Source organism: Euwallacea fornicatus, chromosome 9 (assembly GCF_040115645.1).
Source record: "Euwallacea fornicatus isolate EFF26 chromosome 9, ASM4011564v1, whole genome shotgun sequence".
NCBI lineage: Eukaryota > Metazoa > Arthropoda > Insecta > Coleoptera > Curculionidae > Euwallacea > Euwallacea fornicatus.
The window spans coordinates 5422712-5441614 of record NC_089549.1 but is presented as its reverse complement, the minus strand read 5'-3'; the positions used below and the strand labels follow the sequence as shown (position 1 = coordinate 5441614).

Sequence of the window (18903 nt, the reverse complement as noted above, 5' to 3'; positions counted from 1 at the left end):
ACGTAGCATTTGGCTTTGTTATCTTCAATTCTTTTAAAATTACCTAGTGGACGAATAATTAATCTCGCAACTGTATGTCTTAATTATTATGATCATTTCATTTACATCCATTCAACCATAAAGATAATTCGATAAATTGCTATCAAGTAAGATATTTAATTAGCTTAACATAGGTTGATTTTCTGCACGTAATCCTACTGTTTGTAGCTGACTTAAAAGTATTTTGAAAATTTGTTTCAATAGGAAATGGATTTTTGTAATTTTGAACCTCAGGACAAATTTGATGCTGCGCTTCCATCTTTTCTTGCCAGTTGTTTGCAGCTATCTCTTGATGAAAACTCAGGAATGAGAGCTCAGAACATCCTACAAGTTTTTACTTTAATGTATTTGGGCTTTACTATGAGGATCAAGGTTTTCTTGCGATTTTTGCAGGAAAACTATATTATTAACCATAGGTCGAATGGCTCGCCAACCATTTAATCCTTCGACAATGTTTTTCTCACAAGGGGATCATCATACTTGGGACAAAGGGATTTTTGTCTAATTAATAAGGGATTACTAGGTTTATAAAGTGAATAGCTGTAACGAAAGGGTGGAGGCGCCAGACACCGATATAGGCAGACTCAAATACATGTGATATAATTAATCAGTCATCAAGTTGGTCACCTTGCCGACTGTTTTCTCCAGATGGCAACACTGTTTTCAATTACGCGAGCGAATTAAATAGTTATTTGACAATATTTTTATTTTATTACTATGATAGATGTTTAGGTTGATTTATTCAAGGACGGTCAGGAGATAAATATACCTCTTCGCACTTCTGTATTCCTAATACAAAATATTAAATATCGAATGTGAACTCAATAAATTGATAAAGGACCGTCAGGAGTTAAATGTACCTTCTCACACTCCTGTGTTCCTAATACCAAATGTTAAATTTCGTATACGAATGCAGCAAATTGATCAAGAATCATCAGGAGCCAAATATACCTCCTCGGACTTCTATGTTCCTGATACCAAATCCCTTCCAAGGAAATTCATTAAACGACAAGTGCTGGAATCCGTTGTAGAAGAAAACTGCGGGGATAATAAATAAGTTTATCGATATTGAAGTCCCAGAAATGGCGGATATAACAGGAGCCATCACAGACAAGTCTCGAAGTGACGATGATGATTTATTCCAGCTAGAAACTGAAGAAAGTATCTAAAACTAAGCTCGCACTCCGGGTGGCTAGTGCTTACAGGACGGTACCGACCGATGCGGTGTTGGCATTGGCCAAAATACCTCCGGTGAGAATTAGGGTGACAGAGAGAAGTATGATGTAGGAAGGGAGAAGTGGGGTGAAGGAATGGGTAGTGAACGAGTGGGAGCAGGACTGGAAGAAGTATGAAGGTTGGGCAAAGACCTTCATACCCCGGATCCGTGAGTTGTATGAGTGCGAATAGACGAAAAGTGGGTATATGTTGGCTCAGGTGTTCACCGGACACGACATGTTTGGAAAATACCTGAAGCGGATACGAGTGAAAAGGAGTGCGGAATGCTGATTTTGTGGCGAAAGAGAGGACACACCGGAGCACAGGCTGTGGATGTGTCCAGAATGGGAGGACTATCGTGCGGTGGCAAGGGGGAGGGGACTCGACCTGAACCGAAGCGCGATAAGGAATGAGCTAGTGGATAGAAAGAGGAAATGGATGACATTCGAGGGCCTGATAGAGAAGATCTTGAGGGCCAAAATTGCAAGAGAAAATGAGAGAAAGAAGAATGGGGTGCGAGATAGTGTCCGTACCTAGTCACGAGGAAAAGGAGTCCTGAAGTAATACCGCGAGGTAGTCCCGGGGCAGAAGAGGGGAGGTGGGTTTAGTGGGTAGGCGGCCGACGTAATGGTCGGTCGAATCCCACACTACCCGGCTGACGACCAGGCCGGGTGTCTTAAGAAGATTCCCCCTCCTCGGAAAAAAAAAGCTAGAAACTGAAGAAAGTATCTAAAACTTGTTTATTTATAAAACTTTCCAACAACGAATTGAGCGATGCATCAAACGAATCTACTTCCTATTTGATAAAGCGGTTTTTGATCAAGGTTCCAAACAAACCTTCAATAAGGACACTCTGACTTACTTGAAAGCCAAACGAATAGTGAGACATAAGATGACGGAAGATCCAGGCCCCAAGAAATCTAAAGTAGAAGATTAAGCTTATTAATTTACTTTATTTTTTATGTTTATTTGAATCACAGACTGTGGTAAATAATTTTGGATATATTATTGTTAAAGGAACTACCGCCTATATTGCATTGTTACCGGTGACTGTTCTATTAAATCATTAATGTCTGGATGAAAGTGAATATTGAGTTTGATCGAGTATTACATAATAAATAACTTCCCATCATAGAAATGAAATGAAAATGTTGTCAAAGAACTATTCAATTCACCTGTGTATTTGAAAACAGTGTGGCCCCCTAGAGAAAATAGTCGGAGGGTCGCCAACATGATGACGCAGTCAATTGTATCACATGTATTTAAAGTTGCCTACATCGGCGTCTCACGCCACCCTTTCGTCACAGATATCCACTTTATGAACATAATAGTACTTTAACTAATATCATGGTAATAAAGGTGAAATGTAAGTGGGGGTCGGTTTTTTTTTTAATTCTATTTGCACTAATGATTTACACTGAACCACAGCTATTCTGTGAAACTCACAAATTGTCGAGTATGTAAAATGTCTAAAACAATTTTACACACGTTTTTCTTGTCATCTAAAAGTCATCTGGTCAAATCGTTGCACATCTTAATAAGAGGGGGTTAACTGTATAAAATAAGGGGGGGTTGAGTACAAAAATGACTCACCTCACACTTTTACTACGTTGAATTATGATTATAAAACAACACCGAACATTTGGTATTAAACATGTCAAATTGATGGTGATGCCAATATCGATTAAAAAGAAGCAAAACACTGTTTAAATAATAAGTAACAACGAGGTCGTGTCAAAAGTGTTAAAACATAAAAATTTAAAAATTATTTTTTTTATAAGTAAAATTTTAGATTGGGCCACTGTTGCGCTCAATGCCTTATACATATATTAATTACACAAAAATCCCTTTGTAACAACACTGATAGTCCCCTTGTCAGATATCAAAGCTTAAACGCCCTAAGCAACATAATGAGTTTCCTGTCGTATAAAGTTATTATGTGAAAGCAACTTTTCGCTGTGAGCTCTCATCACCCTAAATTAGGATTTCTGGGTAAATAACTGATACACTAAAAAATAAAATTCCAAGCACATTATATTGCTGATTAGATTATATAATTTGAATATATCCCTTAAATCGTTTAACGACACCATAAATCAATGATTTGTTCAATGGTGTCATTAAGGGTAATAAGAGCTCTAAGGTATCTTATCAAGTTCCGATGAAATGGCAACGCAGTGATCTTTTTTTGTTTCTTAATATTGTAGTTGTCAGATTTTGAAGGATTAATAATTTTCTCGGCCCAGGTTGTCACTAAAGTCGACATCATATGGATCAACGACCGTTTGCATGAGATGAATGATTACCATAGAATTGGTGCTGATGAAAATCAAGTCCCTATTACGAATATCACTATAACCACAGCAAGGACTGTGATTCCAACCCTAACTACCACAACTATCTTAGTACCCGGTACTACCACCACAGTCACAACTGCCACCCCAACCACTATTACCTCCCCCATCTCAATTCCACCTTGTGATATCCTCGAAGGAGACTACACTACCATTCAACTTCCGACTACTTCAGGTGGTGCTATTCTTTGGTGACGATAGTCCACTCTGTCTTCCCCATTTCTAATGATATCATAAATGACGCAATTTTGTGTAACTGGGAATTAACAATGGTAAATAAAGAAACATTTATATCAGATAATATTTTCATTCATCTGGCAACCTCGCCTCCATCTTTTGTCTTAGTAATAACTAGCGTTTGCATATAGCATGATGTTCCTTCTGCCAACCTTGTAGTTGGTGCAATGTTGCCACACCGAATTTTCCATCATATGTCTTAGGGAATAGTGAAATCTGCGGATAATTAAAATATTTCTCATTTCAAATATATTTATACCTATAGATGTCTCATAAAGATGAATCAATATGTCAAAATCTTAACGTCAATGATTAGTAGGGTAATTAACTTGTTCCAAATAGCGGAGGAACAATAAAATGATTAGATAAATTTGCTTACACATTATAATAAGTACCGCAAGAATTTGTAACTGGTACTATTTGTTGAATAAAGTTTGTTGGCGATATAGTGAAAGAAAAGTAAGTATTACCCTGTGGTTATATGTACACCACTGTTGTTGATTAGTAAAAGTACATTTTTATTCGAATCTTTTGAAAGTTGATCTTTAGAAAGTTACTTACACAAAATTTGCTTGGTGCAGATCAATTTGAGCCGCTGGAGGGTTTTTGAATTTTTCAAGTGAGATCTTTCTAATTATTGTATGGATTCTAGGAAGCCGCTGTTTCTTAATTAATGAAGCTGTCAATTTTTGTGTATAGACTTTACATCTAGAGAATAGCTTATACTGAAATTCATTGGTGTAGAATGTTTATTTAAATTACTAGAACTTTCTAAAAATTGTCCCATTTTCGTATTAAGTGCGATGTTGCCTCTAATTACACGGAATTTGGTACATTACAGTCTGTAGATCATTTTGTGATTATGTAATACTCAATACATAGGAGACTATTACCCTTGAATTACATTAGCGTTTACTTTTTTAGTGTGCGCTACTCAGTGACAGAATGCCTCTCTACTACGCCTCTGTTTCTATATTAATTCAATTTCAACATTTTCCATGTATACCTGATACTTTAAAAAGAATTTTCTCAGAAATTAATTGACCGAAATTTTCTTCTTTGGTCATTAGAATTTCTCAAGTCTTCGTCTGTGTGGCTTTGTATCGTCACCGAACCCCTCTCCACTACTTTTCCGTTTCTTTACCAAACAAATTACGAATTTTACCATTCGCGAATAATATTTAAAAAAGTATTTTTTCATAAATTCATCGACGTGGAAAGTCGGATTGGTTTAAATATTCACTCTACGCCACTGTTTTTCAACCGTCTAATTTGTAGATGTTAGCATTTACATAGAGGATAATACTCCTAGAAATTCGTCAGTACAGTATGTCAAATTACGTATTTTTTCTTGAATTATTCTTTCATGTAAGGACTGATAGATATGGGTCTGAAATGGTATCAAATGAGGCTCTACCACGCCACTGATTATTTACTAATTAAATTGATTGAAAATTTTATTATTGCATATGGCATTTAGAGAAGTATTTCCTTGAACACTTATCAATGTAAAACGTTTATATCCATATTCAAAAATTTGAAATATTCTCTCTCTGCCTAGTTTTGTTATGCGAAAAAGTGAGTCTCCTCTGCGTCACTGTATTTCTATTAATTAATTTGTAGATTTTTCATCTACTGACAACATTTAAAGGTGAATTTTCTCAGAAATTTATCTGATCAGAATGCCTGATTGCGCTCTTTAATTTATTTCTATTAGGCCTTCACATAAGGACTGGTAGGTGTGGGTCTGTGGTCGCATTAAATGAAGTTCCACTATGCCACTGCCAATTCATTAATCAAATTCAAATTTTTATTATTTGCACATAGTACTAAGAGGAGAATTTTCTCAAAAATTCATTAGCGTGGGCTTGCATCGGTAGTAGAATTTTTTAAAATTTTTTCTTAACATGTAGGATTTGTGATGTGACAAAGTTAGCCTTTTCTACAGTTTTTTTTTAATCAATTAATTCGCCAATTTTGCCATTTGCGGGCAACATTTAGAGGGAAACTTTCATCAAATGAGGCTCCACTGCACCATCGATATTTTTACGAATTAAATCAAAAATGTTATTATTTACCCATAGAATTTAGAAGATAATTTTTTCAACGAAAATCATTGACATAGAAGGTATGTGTCTGTAAATATAACTTTTCAAAGCTCTCTTCTCTTGTCGACGGGAGAGTAAGTATGCTTTGCTGTGCTATCAAATGCATCTCCACTGCGCTACTGTTTTGTGCCAATGCCACTGCAAATTTTACCACTTACCGACATTACCTGGAGGATTATCATACCAGAAATTCATAGGCGTACAACAACTATTTTGTTCAGTTCATCTTTAAACCTTTTCAACTGCCTTATGTTTTTATAGGCAACGTTCCTCTGCAGATTTCATAATCTCAGTTAACAAATTCTGAAACTAAGATATAATTAAAATCCTAATATCACACCAGAAATCTTACAGTTTGGTTGTAGTGATACCCCCAATTTGATCGTGTTTGATTAGCACAATCTGAATTTAAAAATTATAATTGCATTACCTACAATACTTTGTCTATGCAGCCATGCTATTATATATAGAAGGTTATCACCAGATTTGCATTATACCACTGCAAACTCATTAATGAGGCAAAAAATACTTTTAGTAGTAATGTGGCATATCTTAGATAAAGTTAAAGTTATGTTAACAACAGCCGAATACTGCTGTAAATTTATGTAAATACTAACTACTTAGTTCGAGGCAATTTTTGCTTAAGTTTGTCAAGAAAACGAGTGATTATTTGATTTTCTGTGAAGTTGAGATAACTTTATAAGTGGTAGATTAGCGAGACACCAACAACATTCTTTTTAATCCTCCGTTATTACAAGGGTTTTAAAGGGATTACGATTTTTACATAAAGTCAATTATCAATGGATGATACGGTTGATTTAGCCATCCAGGGAAAATGTCGGAATAGGTGAGTTACACACTTCAATAAGTCATAACGTTATATTCGAAAATAACCAATCCTGCTACAACAACCATAATGGAAAGGCATCTAGCTCAAGACCGCAATGTGATCTATTAACATATCAATCACACTAATTAATATTTACAATATTCAGAGTATTTTGTGATATTCTGTCGAAAATTTAGGAGATGAATTCGTGGTAGATTTTCAGAAGGAAAGTACATATAAATATGAGATCGTTCTCGCTTCTTGTTTGAAATACAGGATGATGATTTTTTGACTTTTTTTCTTGTAAATTCGTTCCAGCATTAAATATTTTTATAAAAATTCGGGGGCGCAAACTAAGTGTAGGGACATATGTTTTAAGGGGATTTTTTTAAATTTCACCAGTGGAGTCCTCATTGATGAAATAATAGAAGATTTAAACTGAAAATGTGGGGCGCCACTGGTTTTTTTATGAAAAGAATTTTCTGAATACTCCACGTAATTCATTCGTCTGACACAGAAAAATACACCTAGGGATCTTCAAGGGCTGCGCGATTATATGTGAAATAGGGTCGAGGCAGGCATCCTTGTAAGTGGAGGGCATTTTCAACACCTTATTTAATTGTGCTTTTATAAGTCACGTGATGGCCCTAATTTAAGCTTACTGTTTTTATATTAGTTGAAAAATAAAGGGTTCTTTTTAATAGTTTTTCTCATGAAAACGGTTAACATCATCAAAAATATCTAAAAGACCTTTTTTTTACAAAAGTGTGGAACGTTCAGAAACTCAGTTACATATATACACTGACTTACAAAAAAACCGCAACACCAAGAAGAACACATCGTACACGTTTGAAATTCTGGCATTACGTTGGGTCGGGTAATAGATAAAAACGATCAAAATATCAAAAGAAAATTATTGTGAATGAGTGAAAAAATTTAATAATAATTTAATAATGGGTGGTATCTCCTCTTAAATTAATACATTCCCGTAAGCGACGTGGCATGCTTAAAATTAAATTGTCACTATCTTCCTGTGGTATTGTATCCCAGGCAATCTGCACCTGCTCGCGGAGTTGATCTATGGTCTTTGGAGGGCGAGCTAAACGTTGAAGTCTCCGACCCCTTATATCCCATACATGCTCTATTGGGGACAAATCTGGAGACCGAGCTGGCCAAGGCAAAGTATCCAAATTTTCAGCTTCCAAATACCTCAAAGTATCGTTGGCTACATGTGGTCTCTCATTATCCTGTTGAAATGTGCTTCCAGGATGGTCATGCATGTATGGTACAAGAATCGGTTCTAAGACACTATTAATGTATCTCTGAGCATTTAATCTATCATAAATGAAAATAAGAGGAGACCGACTACCATACTGGATGGTACCCCAAACCATGACACCTGGTGTTAAACCAGAATGACGCCTTTCCAAAAAGTCCAAATTTAATCGCTCTCCTCTGCGCCTTCCAACTCGTAACCGTCCATCAGATCGCCATAAACAAAATCGGCTCTCATCACTGAACATGATTCTTCTCCACTCATCCACCCATTGTACTCTCAGACGACACCACTCCAGTCGGGCCACCCTGTGGTTTCGTGATAATGGAAGCCGACGCATAGGACGATATGAATTTAGTCCAAAACTTCGTATTCTGCGATACATCGTACTAAGGGAAGCCCTTCGATTTAGGGTGGCTACCCAGTTAGCACCAAGAGACGGAATTGTTTCAAACGGGGCGCCTGTCGCTGAATGACGAAGTCGCGGGTCTTCGCGTTGGTTCGTCATTCTTGGACGGCCACTACCACGATGACGATTTACTGACCCTTCGTTAGACCAATCTCTCCAAGCTCTTAGCACTGTTGATGCGTTTCGATCCAATATACGTGCAATTTCGGGGAAAGGTAAACCTGCCTCATGTATACCAACAATTCTTCCCCTTTCAAAGGGAGTTAACTGCCGATAAACTGCATTTTGGCGTACACGAGACATTTTGCACTACCACACATTTAATGTGGTACTAACAATGGTACCTTTATCGCTATCCGCCTGTAAAAAAAATTGCAAAAAGAACGATCGTCACAGATAAAAAAGTAAAGAAAAACTTCATATCGCATTAAAATACGAACTTGAAATTTTTATCATTTTTTTCTCTTTACAAGTCTAAAATCATACCAAAATTTCACATACATACAATGCGTTCTTCTTGGTGTTGCGGTTTTTTTAAAAGTCAGTGTATTTTTTAAACCAGCGACGTATCATATTTCTCGTTTAAAATTATCGAGGTCACATGAACGGGGTTGCAATTGGTGAAATTGAAAACTTTTCCTTTAAAGTTTTGCCTTTGCCCCCATTTTACGTCCCCCACTTTTCATCAAAATATTTAATACCAGAATGAACTTATTAGAAAATAAAAATTTACCACCTAGTAGTTCACACAAAAAGTGAAAACATACCTATAATCAAATGAACTTTTCTACTTAAAATCATTCTCAGATTCGCCTCCTGAATGTTTAAAAAACGATCATGAGACACCCTCTATACATATTTCCAAGTATTAATGAAACCTGTTGTTAATGTACACATATACAGGGTCTTGCAATGGTGCGTCAGGGTATCTTAACTTTTATACCAATAAAGTTAACAATTTTTTCCCACAGGATTATACAGCACATCAAAGCATATTTTCAGAAACTATTTTTTAATATACAGGGTCATTCAAACTCAATGCCCCACTAATTTTTTTATTCATTTCAAAGAATTTTTTCACCCTATTTAAATGAGAGGATGTAAGATGAAATGTTAAAAATATTAAAATATGGAAAGTCACTTTGTTTTTTTTTTCCAACAAAGATAATTTTTTTGAAAAATGTTGTTCATATTTCAGTATAATCGAAATAAATTTTGTATAAAAAGTTCATTGAAATTTCTATTCATTTAAAAGCTAGAGGCGAAATCTACAGTCATTAATAATAATATTAACACAAGATTATCTAATATGGTAATATTTGTTTTTAGCGTCGATTTCCATATTTTAATATTTTTAGTATTTATTTTAGCTTATGTTTTCTAATTAAATGTGGTGAAAAAAAATTGTTTTGCTAAGTCCATCTGTTTTTGTATAAAATGGATGGGGCGCCAGGTAGAATGGCCCTATACGGGGTTACTCAGTAAAGTGTGACAATACACAACTGCGCTATTTTAAACGGTACTCCCCAATTTTTTTGGTTATTTTCACATTTCTCGTTAAATTTTAAGATCAGTTATATAAGATGGATATTTACCGTTTCCCCGTTATTCGAAATAAATCGAAAATGACGTTCTTTTCACATTCTCTGTACTGATCTCTCACTTATTTCAACTTCTTCTGCTACCCGTGCCTGATTAATATTTGGATGTTCAGTCACATTCAATGACACCGCTAAGATCTTCATGTCACATGTGGCAATTTTTGTTCTTTTCTGTGTTTCATAGGTGACACATTGAATTTGCAAAAATCGTTCAAGTAATCTACTAAAGATGATGGTTTCTGGGTGGCGTCTCTCAGGAAACCAAGCAGTATAAATTCCACTGGCCAGAAAACAATATTCATTACTCTCAACCAACTCTTCTTTCAAATAATTCATTATTTTGAATAAGAATATCCACAATTTTTCAAAGCAAATATGAATAAAAGTCTAAAACCTCAGAAACTATTATTGTCCCGTATCCGTAAACTGCAAATTGTGAAGAGTGTGCTTCATCAGTTAGAGAAGCTAGAAGCCGTGAAAAATGTCATTTTAACATTTTTAGATGTTTTGACATATTTAATTAATTTGGTTTCTAAATGTTTTGATAGTCATGAAAAATGTCATTTTGACACTTTTCATGACTACCAATACATTTCGAAACCGAATAGGGGCAATTGTTCATTTTCGGGGACTCAAAAATGGCAGGATTTAGGAATAGGGTAATGTTAACAAAACTTGGAGATTTTTCAATTCTGAACACAATTCGAGAAAATTGGGGCGCTCCATTTGAAATAAACAATTTGTTGAGATTTAAATTCGTGCAAGTTCGAAGGATTATTTCAGCGGTTGTGGAGGATTTTTCTATATTTAAAACACTTTAAAATGTGGCTTATTTGGTCTTTTTGAGTCCCAGAAGACTGATTTCTAAATCTACAACGGTTAACGCACTATTCCGTGGAACCGTCCAGCTGTCACATTTTTCCGAATTACTCGGAAACGGTAAATTTTAAAAATAGGGCGCTTTACATGAACTAACCTTCAAACTAACGAGAAATCCGGAAAAAAAAATTGGGGTTTCATTTGAAATAACGAAATTGCAAATGGTCACACTTTTTGGAGTCACCCTGTACATTAGAAAATAATTTATGGAAAACGCCTTTATACCCTGTGTAAACTCGCGGGAGAAAAAAATTGTTAACTTTATTGGTATAGAAGCTAAGGAAGTCTGCCGCGCTATTGCAGAATCCTGTAGAAACCCGCTTTAATCTGTGGTACTATCAGTAATCATCTAACCATTACCATTTTAGAATGGGAAGAACTACAGTAATATTCATCCTCCTGCTGCATCTTCTCGGCTCCACTTTCTGCTACAGATTGCCCACCATCTACAGTCCCAGTAACTACGTTGTGCATCTGCAGATCCCTTCTGAAGTCTTCACTACTGCCAACGCAACCAACTACAATGGGACTGTCTCCATTACCTTTACCACTTCTGAAAACGTTTCAGAAGTAGTTTTACATGCCAATCCAGAGTTTATCAATGTGACAACCACAAGTTTGACTTCAGAAAATGGTACTGAGTACATAATTACTAATACCACCGTTAACAGTACTACAGAAATCTTTAATGTGGTTTTGGAAAGTACTCTGAATGCGAATGAAACTTATATCCTTAAATTTATATTTGGTAAGTTCATTTAAGTGTTTTTCTATAGTTTTTCATTAGTTCTTGCTTGATTTTCTTATTAGATGGTACCTTGAGTACCGCAAATATGTACGGGTTTTACAAGAGCAGCTATGAGGACAGCACCACCAATCGTACAGTTTACTTGGTAACAACACAAATGGAGCCTACCTATGCCAGAAGTGCCTTTCCTTGTTTTGATGAGCCCAAATACAAAGCTACGTTCAATATATCTTTGAGTTATCCGAATGGACTAGGGTTGAAGGCATTGGGGAACATGGCTTCGCTTAACGAAACTACTAAGTAAGTGTTTCTAAACTATTTTTTTAATTATTAAATTACATTAAATTAAATTTGTTTTTACAAAACTAAATTACATACCCTCTGGAACATCGTGAGAAACTAGTAGTGTCCCGAAAACTGAAAGAGATATTTCCCGGTTTATAGAGGCTTATAGTGCTCATCGAGAATATAAATTTGAGCTATTTCTTAACGGAATTGCTTGGGGGGGTTCCTGAGATATAGCCGGTCAACATTTTTGTGGCAAAAATTACGTGTCTCATTCTTAGAAATTTTTCACCTCTAGAAAGTTTCACTATTTTTGAATTGCTGTACTTAAGTGAGGTCTTCTAGACGTGAAAAACTAGTCTGTGGCGTCTATTTTAAATCACTTTTAAACTTTGAAAATATAGGCATCATAGGGACTCAATATCTCAGAAGTTAACTAGCTTGAAAGTTAGAAAAGATGCGATAACCAGGTTGGCATAGGTTAATGAGACTCATTGTATTGGGCTATTTTTTGGAGGAAATGCCTCCACTGGTTCCCGAGATAATGACACTCAAACATTTAAAAGAGGCAACATCCTCTGAAATCCCTTCATATCGGTTCCACTAGTTGTTCGAATTACACGAGTATGCCCTATTCTCCTCACCACTGGCATTAAGCGTACCTAAATCCTATGTCTAAACTTTGACGAAATGGCGAATGCACTCAATTCTAAAATTTTAAAATCGAAATAAACTGGGCCGGGGTTGTCATGCAATTTTCAGTTGTCCATAGATGACGTCACCAGAAAATATTTTAGCCTTAAAGGACCCTGTAGACTTTAATTCCTTATGACTGCGACTGCATTTCTTGGTAAAATTTGCAATTAGATTGTGACTGAAAATAAAAATTTTGAATAAATCTATTTTAGTACGTTCGCCGTTCTAACGCGTTTGACTATAAAGGTCGAAAGTTGGGTCAAACGCTTTCGCTGTTTTGTCACAGTTTAGGTTGTGATTGTATGAATTGAGGAACAATAATTTCCAGTTCGAACGATGTAATCACCCAAGAATTTGAGCAATCACCGGTGATGTCGACCTATTTAGTGGCCTTTATTATCTCCAAGTTCACTTCCTCAGAAGGCGAGCTTATCGAGGGAACTTTGAAGAATTTAGTAAGATTACTACTATGGTAATTCCCTATCTGAAGACCTGAAAATATTGCAAACATATAGGTATGGTCTCAAGAGGACACAAATGGAACTAGACAATTGGCCCTTGAGGTAGCTCATCGATCGATCGAGGTCCTTAATGCCTATTTAGGGCTTAATTACAGCACAAAAATGACCAAACTGGATCAAGTGGCCATTCCGGACTTCTCTGCTGGAGCTATGGAGAACTGGGGGCTCGTCACTTATAGGCAAGAAAGTAGCATTTTCTCCTGTTATACCTCCAAATCAGTGCAATTCTAATAATACAGAGAAAGAGCTTTGCTTTACGATGAAAACGAGACTTCAAACGCATACTGGGCCTATATCATCAAGGTGGTCACCCACGAATTGACCCATCAATGGTTCGGCGACTTGGTAACTTGTAGCTGGTGGTCTGAGATTTTCCTCAACGAAGGATTCGCGACCTTTTTCGAATATATAGCAACACACGAGGTAAAGTGCCTCTTAATCCGTTATGATTCAATTTGTAGAAAAACGTCTTTCCTTATTAGGGTTATCCAGAACTGGAACTGGATAAGCAGTTCGTCACTAAGACAGTACACTACGCACTGGATGCTGATACAGACACAACAGAAGCTCTGCACACGAATGCCAACACTCAAAGCGAGATTTCCGCAAGATTCGGCACTGTCTCGTATGACAAAGGGGGCAGTGTATTGAGGATGGTAGAGCATATTTTGGGAGAGGATATCTGGAAAGCGGCTCTGAATGTTTACCTCACTGAATAGTATGTCCAGACTAATGTGCAAATTTGTTTACCATATTAAAAAATTTAGTGCCGACTCCTCCACTGAACCTAACGATCTTTGGGAAGTCTTGGGCAGGAACGCCACTAATCTTCCAGGAACCTTAATAGACGTCATGAATAGCTGGACCAACTCTCCAGGATTTCCAGTAGTGAACGTCTCCCTCCAGAACTTGCAACTGACTTTTTCCCAAGTATTCTGAAAGGTTGACTAATCAATTCTCCGCTCTAAACTTCTCTCAATTCCAGCAACGTTTTGTCTTAAGTAACTCTACAGCCACCAACATCACCTGGTACATTCCCATCACCTATACCACTGACGGGAACATTACCCTCTTTCAGAACACTTCCCCCTTAGGGTGGATCACTCCAACCTCCTCATTCCAGCTTAATTTAACCAGCGACATTTCCTGGATTGTGGTCAATAACTTTGAGACTGGTAAATATAGTTTTATAATTGAAAGTTGAAGCTCCAGTTAAATCTTTTCAGGCTACTACAGAGTGAACTATGATACCAACCTTTGGACTAAACTAGCAGTGGCGTTGCAGCAGACCAACTTCTCTAATATTCCTGATATCAATAGAGCTCAAATTACCAATGATGCCTTTACATTAGCCAGAGGCGGATACATCAGCTACAGCCAACTATTTTCCATTATAGAGTTTTTAAGCCGGGAAGTTTCGTATCATGTGTGGTACTCCGCCCTTAATGGGTTCGACTATCTGCTAAGTAGAATTGGACACAGCACTTCTTTAGGCCTGGCTATAGGGGTATTAAGTTTAACTTACCACAACCCCTCTTTAGTGATCTTTTTCACAGGAACACGTACTGAATTTGACTGCAACAGTCCTTTCCAGCGTTCCCATCAACACGACGAATTCCTCTCACCACATTTACACTCTAAATCAAGTGCTGCTGCAAACTTGGTCTTGCAGACTCAACAATTCTGAGTGCACTTCTGAGGCTGTGCGCCTCTTTGCACAGTACAAAAACACCTCAGTCAAGTATAATTTCAAAATTCTACAAAGATCTTGAGGTTACTTCATCTTCATATCTTCTCTAGACCCGATAAGAACCTGCGCTCCATCGTATATTGCTACGGTTTGAAGCACAGTAGCAGCATTGAGTCCGATTTCAACTTCCTCTGGAGCGCTTTTCTCAGCACCAAACTTTCCACTGAACAAGTGACCATTTTATCTGCTTTGGGGTGTCCCAACGATGAAGCTGTTTTAACTTCGTAAGTCACAGTTATCTCTTAGACAACGCTAAAACTGCCCTATTTTTCTACGTAGAAGTTTAAGGGAGCCTATAAGAGAGCTTTGATACATTTCATTTAGAGATGGAAGGTTAATGGTCTCCTAAATATTGTGCTCATGCGATATCGATTCTCCTCGAAGTAGGCAACCAAGCGTGCGACTTCTATTATTGCGTGTGCATCCTTACGTATATATTGGGTTGCAATCGCAACTCAATATAAGGCAATGTATTCGTAGCGATTGGTTGCATCAATAAGAACCTTCATTTCGACATTTAAATAAGTGAGGTGAATATGTGAAATATGATGCAAATATATTCGTTGACTGTTTTGCCAAAAATCGCATGGTCTGGTGTCGAAGAAATTGTTGAGTCAGTTTTCAACGTCCTCTTCGCAGTCCAAGATAATGTCCCTCATTTAATTGGACGGGGAACGAAAAGATAGTAATCGATTGGCACTAGATCCGGAGAGTGCAGCAGATATTGAAAAACCTCCCAATAGCGGTCTTGGAGGGCGGCTCTATCGACTTGTGTAACGTAGGGCCTTACAATGTCCTGAAGCAGCAAGACTCGGCCAGATCGGGTCTCTTCAGCCGAATTGACTAATTCATGCAATGAAGCCGAGCAATGCAGAATGCATTATTGACCATATTTTTCTCCTCTTAGCCCTTGAGCCCCCCCCGAAAACCATTGTCTTCCATAGGCGGAGGTCTTTATCTTTACTCTCGGCTTCGGCGTATCTCTACTCAGTCCTATCTTTGCTTGATATTGACATATAGCCACTAATTCTTATTTCCCGCGAGAGCTCGAGAGAGAAAGCGTTATTTGTGTCCATATATTGCTCTGGAATGAAAAATCTCCTGAAGACGTCCAGTGTAGTAATCTGTCGACCAGATAATGTATGGGCTTCGTCTGGGCGTTAAAAACCCGTTAAAAACCTCGAGTTTTTTTCTACACCTTGCATGAACCGGAAACGTCGCTGGAGAATAAATCGTCAGCCTCGAGGATCTCAAGGGTCCTCGAGGGCCAATTGCTTTGGACTTCTTTCGTGAATGAAGAAGTTGGAGCTGGTCATCCACTTCTTCCTCGCACCTGAGTAGTCATCTCAAGACCCGGGGTTATCGCCCCTCTTGCATGGCACATTCCAGGAGATCATTTTTCTTACCGATCATAAGAAGGGCATTGTTACAGTGATTCCACTTCGTCTTGCGGTCCACCATTCTGTTGACGAGGGATGTTGGAGGTGGTTGTGCACGCATTGGCAAATGCAGTGTCCTCCAGTATCGACGACCGTGTAGTGACCCCAGTCCATGCCCACTTTCCTTCTTCTGTAGTGGCAGCTCTTGCAGGTGCTGCGTTCACTGAGCACCTAAGGTAGATAGAAGTTTAGACGCCCATTTTTGGGCGACGTCCATAAGTCTAAGTCAGGCATCCGTCGTTTGGTCGACTGCCCCTGGTCCGCGAGTCATTTATCTCGTTTTTCCACTTCTGGATGGCGTCACCTTCTCCGTACATGTCGCAAACATCCCGATTAGGTGCAGGAGTTTTTTGACTTCGACAAAAAACTATGAAAACGTGTCTGAAGAAAAAAATCTCTGCTTTAAAGTGGTATTTTACTCCATGCAACAACGCTGCGGATTTAAACAAAAACATTTTACTCGAAATTTAACATTCAGCTCTCAAAAAAGCGCAAAACGCCACGTTGCCATTTTCCCGCAATACCAAATATCCCTGTCCAATTTAACATTTTCATGGTATCCAAAGATATTTGAGCAAAACCTTGAGCGATACCAGCGGAGTGAGGGCTCAGGACTACGCAGCAGTGTTCTCGGCTGTGTACTCGAGCAGCAGTATTGGTGTGGACGTGGCACTAGACTTCTTCATAGCTAATTATTCTAGCATAGCGGCCAGGTGCGTATTAAAATTTTTTACGGCATCGTTAGCGATGATTATTGTGACCCAGATACACCAGCTTGAATTCAGTGCGTACGATCCTGAAGGGAATCGCTGCCAAAATCACGACAGATGCTCAGCTAGTGAAAGTGAGTTTCGTGCTCGTTTATTGAGCCTTTGATCATTAAATAGAATTTCAGCTTGAACATTTGGTAAGCAGTGGCGTGCTTAATGCCACCATCGAGGAAGCAGCCAATGAAGCCTTGAACGCTGTGCGTAGCAACTTCGAGTGGGTCAGCACTCACAAAAGCAGTTTGTCTAAATACTACAACATCACGGAGGGAACCACCACTGAGGGTCCAAATGTTACCACCCCTGCCGTTACTCCAGACTCCAACGTGACTTCGCCCGGGACGGGATCATCATCAGAGGGCACCAGCACTACCCCTAAAGATTCCGGATCCGCCCGCTTTGGTTTATCACTGGTGGAGTTGCTGATGGGGCTGTTTCTGTTGATGGTTTAAGTGAATATGATGTGACGAAATTTTACTTGAACCAATGTGATGTTTGTGCTTAATTAAGTTTGTTTTAGTTAACTTTGTACTTAAGTTCATCCCTGTTTGTCATTGCGTTATATTGTACCGTTATTAATTCGTAATAAATTATCTTTGTTTTATTAATGCTGATTTTATATTACACAAATCATTTCAGAGTTTAATCATTACTTAATAGGAGGATTTTGGAATATTGTCGGTGTAAAAACCAATTAATCAATTTCCCCATCATTTATTACGTCGCTTAAACGCTTATAAATAACTAATATTGTGTTGCTATACTTTGAATTCCTTGTTGTTTATTTGAGACAAATTCATGATTTTTATTAAGGAATTTTTCAGCATAATTTTAGATCGATCACATGTAAAATAGAAAACATTTTGGATAACTGATTGCAATTTAAAATTTTTAGCATATATATAGATTTCTTGCAGTTTCTGAGATTCCCATTACGTTTTACATCGATATTATGAGCCTGTTTATGTAGATCTAAGTCAGGTTAGTTTAGGTTAATTCGGGTTTTTGAAAGACAACCAGGGAGTTCCCAACCTGCATAGATACACAAATAATAACAACAATGAATTGCGTAACCAAGTATTCCCACATAGAAAAGTAAATATAAATAGTAATTCAAGGGATAAATATACATATAACAAATATAAGTAAATAAAACTAAGAAATAGCGATAACGTAAGTAATACAAATAATGGCAACAGGGAGTGTCCCAAGTAAGAAATTTTCAACATTTATAAAAACGAAAACACAAACAATTGTAATATGGGATTCCCTAACCAGGAACATCTTAATCCACATAGATATACAATTATAAATCAAAACGCAACAACAATAATAATAATAATAATAGATTAAAACAGTATCAATAAAGGGGAAACATTTATGCGCATAACTAAGAATGAAATAAATAATTAATAAAAATAACAACACTAATACAAATATCAAAGAATGCCCCAACCAAGAAATTTTCTTCTTATTTTTAGACTCCCAAACAACAAAAACTAGAAACCCCCCAACTAGAGAATCCCCAGTCTGCGTGAAAAAAAAAAACAATTAAAATCATGGCATAATCAAAGAGAATAAAACTTTGAACAATGGGTATTATTCATATAATGATGCTATTAATATTAGAAAAATATGATAACAACAGAAATAATATCAGAACACACAATAATCCAGGGACTCCTGATGCCAACGGAAATAGAGAGAACTGGTACAAGGGTTCTGAAAAAAAAGGGGGGGAAGACAGAAT

The 18903-nt window shown here is 37.3% G+C and overlaps 1 protein-coding gene across 3 annotated transcripts; it reads left to right on the top strand.

The window, feature by feature from the left end:
* Positions 1 to 4193: 4193 nt before the first annotated feature.
* Positions 4194 to 17761, top strand: LOC136341194 (membrane alanyl aminopeptidase-like). Of its 3 annotated transcripts, none has more exons than XM_066285890.1 (15): positions 4194 to 4304; positions 11316 to 11695; positions 11758 to 11995; positions 13005 to 13131; positions 13192 to 13376; positions 13437 to 13620; positions 13680 to 13915; positions 13965 to 14127; positions 14183 to 14372; positions 14424 to 14704; positions 14754 to 14938; positions 14998 to 15171; positions 16953 to 17099; positions 17152 to 17230; positions 17282 to 17761. In XM_066285890.1, exons 2-15 carry the CDS (start codon positions 11317 to 11319, stop codon positions 17603 to 17605), a joined length of 2892 nt encoding a protein of 963 aa, XP_066141987.1. In that variant the 5' UTR covers positions 4194 to 4304; position 11316; the 3' UTR covers positions 17606 to 17761. The 3 variants fall into 3 exon arrangements, with proteins under 3 accessions (XP_066141987.1, XP_066141986.1, XP_066141985.1); XM_066285889.1 differs by lacking the exon at positions 4194 to 4304 and adding an exon at positions 6591 to 6800 and having other exon boundaries at positions 13192 to 13384; positions 13445 to 13620; XM_066285888.1 differs by lacking the exon at positions 4194 to 4304 and adding an exon at positions 6592 to 6800.
* The last annotated feature ends 1142 nt before the right edge of the window (positions 17762 to 18903 follow it).